The sequence below is a fragment of the Nuphar pumila genome, chromosome 11, assembly GCF_984573655.1.
Source record: "Nuphar pumila chromosome 11, dmNupPumi1.hap1.1, whole genome shotgun sequence".
Classification (NCBI taxonomy): domain Eukaryota; kingdom Viridiplantae; phylum Streptophyta; class Magnoliopsida; order Nymphaeales; family Nymphaeaceae; genus Nuphar; species Nuphar pumila.
The window spans coordinates 113769482-113772532 of NC_143259.1; the positions used below are offsets into that span (position 1 = coordinate 113769482).

The 3051-nt window shown below is 36.1% G+C and overlaps 1 protein-coding gene across 1 annotated transcript; it reads right to left on the reverse strand.

Moving 5' to 3' along the window:
- Window positions 1-510: 510 nt before the first annotated feature.
- Window positions 511-2106, reverse strand: LOC149822916 (uncharacterized). The gene is made up of 2 exons (XM_089981545.1): window positions 1858-2106; window positions 511-1033 (listed from the first exon to the last, which is right to left on the reverse strand). The coding sequence occupies exons 1-2, from the start codon at window positions 2077-2079 to the stop codon at window positions 947-949; spliced, it is 309 nt and encodes a 102-aa protein (XP_089837671.1). The 5' UTR covers window positions 2080-2106; the 3' UTR covers window positions 511-946.
- Window positions 2107-3051: the final 945 nt, after the last annotated feature.

Consider the following 3051-nt stretch of genomic DNA (forward strand, 5'->3'; position numbering starts at 1 on the left):
AAATGTCACAAATCTCGATATTGGAAAATTTCCAATGTGAGAAAAATCTTTTGGTAAATTGAAACTAATCATGAGAAAATTTAGATAAAATATTGCTATATATAAAAGCTGAAAAATGTAAATTCTTGATCTATAGAATTATAAAAAAATATAAAAGTCTGATGAGTGTTCCACTCATCTGGCAGAGGTGACTCGTGAATATCACCAAGCTCAAGGGATGCCACAAATTCAAAACCCATAGGTAGTGATCTTGGTAGGCAAGAGGGACCTAGGGCTTTTTCACCAATAAACTTGCAAATTACTGGGGTAACCCCAATATATATATATATATATATATATATATATATATATATATATATATATATATATATATATATATTGTGGCACACTCACTACAACAAAGCAGTAGATTAGCGACGACCACATTCCGTCGCTAATCCGTCGCTAATCCATGTTAGCGACGGATTAGCGACAACGCGGCGACAGTATGCTTACGTCGCGAATATTTCGACGCTAACTGGCGACGGAATAATTCCGTCGCCAAGTCCGTCGCTAATTGCGACGGAATAACGAGCGCTATATTCCGTCGCCAATCCGCCGGTACTAAACGGCGACCACGGCGTGGCGATGGATTTAATTCCGTCGCTAAGCCGTCGCTAGATTAATATGAATAGCGACGGAATCATCCGTCGCTAATCCGTCGCAAAAACGAAAAAAAATAAAAAAAAATTTATTTAAAAATTAATTACCGAGAACTGTACAATTTATATTTCCTGTACAATTTATATTTCCTGTAAATAAAAAACAAACCACACAAAAAAATTCATATAACAAGTATCTATAATAATTAATCGTTCCACCTTAAAACTAAGAAGTTTAATTATTTACAATTCAACAATTACAATTAGGAAAAATAAAAAAAATAGAACTTCTTCAACACAGTCCTCTAATCATCGCCAAGATTTTGTGCGTCTTCTTGTTCATTGTCTTTATCTGTCCCTTCAGCTCCACTACCCTGATTATCGCTAGCAGCCTACACAAGAAAAGAACAGTCAATATTGATAAACAAAATATAATGAAATAAATTACACACTATATGTGATTCTATCATGTGCTCATGTGTGATCTAAGGCAATAAAAAAACTCTATATGTGATTCTATCATGCTCATATGTGTGCTAAGGCAGTCAAAAAATTGAATATGTGATTATAGCATGTTCATATGTGTTCTAAGGCATATAAAAAAACTCTATATGTGATTCTACCATGCTCAGATGTGCTTTAAGGCAGGCAAAAAACTATATATGTGATTTGATCATGCTCGTATGTGTGCTAAGGCAGTAAAAAAATTGAATATGTGAATATAGCATGCTCATATGTGCTCTAAGGCAGGCAAAGCCAAAAATTTTATATGTGATTCTATCATAAATGATATATAACATGTTCATATGTGTTCTAAGGCAGTTAAAAAACTCTATATGTTATTATAGCATGTTCATATGTGTGCTAAGGCAGTCAAAAAACAGAATATGTGATTATAATATGCTCATATGTGTTCTTAGGCAGTAAAAAAACTGAATATGTGATTATAGCATGCTTATGTGTTCTAATGCAATAAAAAAAACTTTATATGTGATTCTATCATGCTCATATGTGCTCTAAGACAGACAAAAAGTTAAATATATATATATATGTGATTCTATCATGCTCATATGTGTGCTAAGGCAGTAAAAAAATTGAATATGTGATTATAGCATGTTCATATGTGTTCTAAGGCATCTAGAAAAACTCTATATGTGATTCTACCATGCTCAGATGTGCTTTAAGACAGTCAAAAAAACTATATATGTGATTATACCTGAGAGGGACCTGGAATCGAAGATCCCCTATCCTGAACAGCGGCCTTGATCTCATTTCGGAGAAAGGGGGCGACGGTGTATTGGAAGTAGTTATTCAGTGATTCATTAATGATCTCGCGTACATCATCACCGGAAAGAATAGTCGGCTGCTTGGAGCTTATGTCGGCGCAAGAAGTTGGTGAGCCGTAACTGGAAGAACCAATAACTGGTGAAGTGTTCATATTACTCCCAAACCCGAACACGCGACCTTTTTTGGGTTCACCTGCTGCAGTCACCCATGCTGTAGGATCAAATGATGGATGCTGAGTAGCGTCTTCGCCATATCGCTCTACCATTTGTTGCTCATATGCCTCCTACAAAATAATTTTTAAAGTATTCATTAATAATTAATGATAACATTATGATGACTTGCATATATATTGCAATGATTATTAATAGAATTAATACATACCGTTGTCGTTCTCGCCTTCTCTGATACGAAGACTCCCGTGGTCTTCCGTTTATGTGTTTCTACAAACACATCCTTATATGGTACACTGCCTCCTTTTTCTGCTTCCTGCGAAGTTAAATGACAAAAGATTTAGTACACAAATTTGCAACAATACTTATAAAATTAATATTATATATTGATGAGTTACCATTTTCTTTAGGTGGCTCCCAAATGTCTTAGATCCACCTGTGTGTAGATGGGCTTCGAGCATCTTCGATCGATTTTGTGAAGCCTTCGCAGAGCGATTTTTAAATGCATCTCCCGCCCACATATCGCACATTTCATCCCAGTAATCTCTCCTGATAGTAATAGGACCATGGCCCTTCCACAGTAATGGATCATCTACTACGCCAGATGCTTTTTTTGCTGCAGTCTTCATAGTGTGCAGCATGTCTGCAAATCGATTGGCAGCCACCTTCTGCCACACCTTCCTTGCATCATTTTCTTCCACCGTAGTTGCAAAGCGATTCGAAGCCTACAAATATTTTCAGAAAGTTAGTAGATATTGCTTAAATAAATTAAATATGAAACACATTAACTATGAGGAACAACTGTATACCATGAATGAGGACCACAATCTGTCTAATACCTCCTTTGGGTACTCTTTCCATTGAGCAACTGGTCCTGGTAGATGTTGAAGAAGTGAATTCCTAATCTCCCATACTACTTCTTGTGGCTCAAACCTCGTGCTGCACATGAATTG

Coding starts and splice junctions, on each gene's coding strand:
- LOC149822916 (XM_089981545.1), bottom strand. CDS start 2,079: ATGAACACTTCACCAGTTATTGGTTCTTCCAGTTACGGCTCACCAACT. Junction 1,034..1,857: donor CGATTCCAGGTCCCTCTCAG/GTATAATCACAT, acceptor TTTCTTGTGTAG/GCTGCTAGCGATAATCAGGG.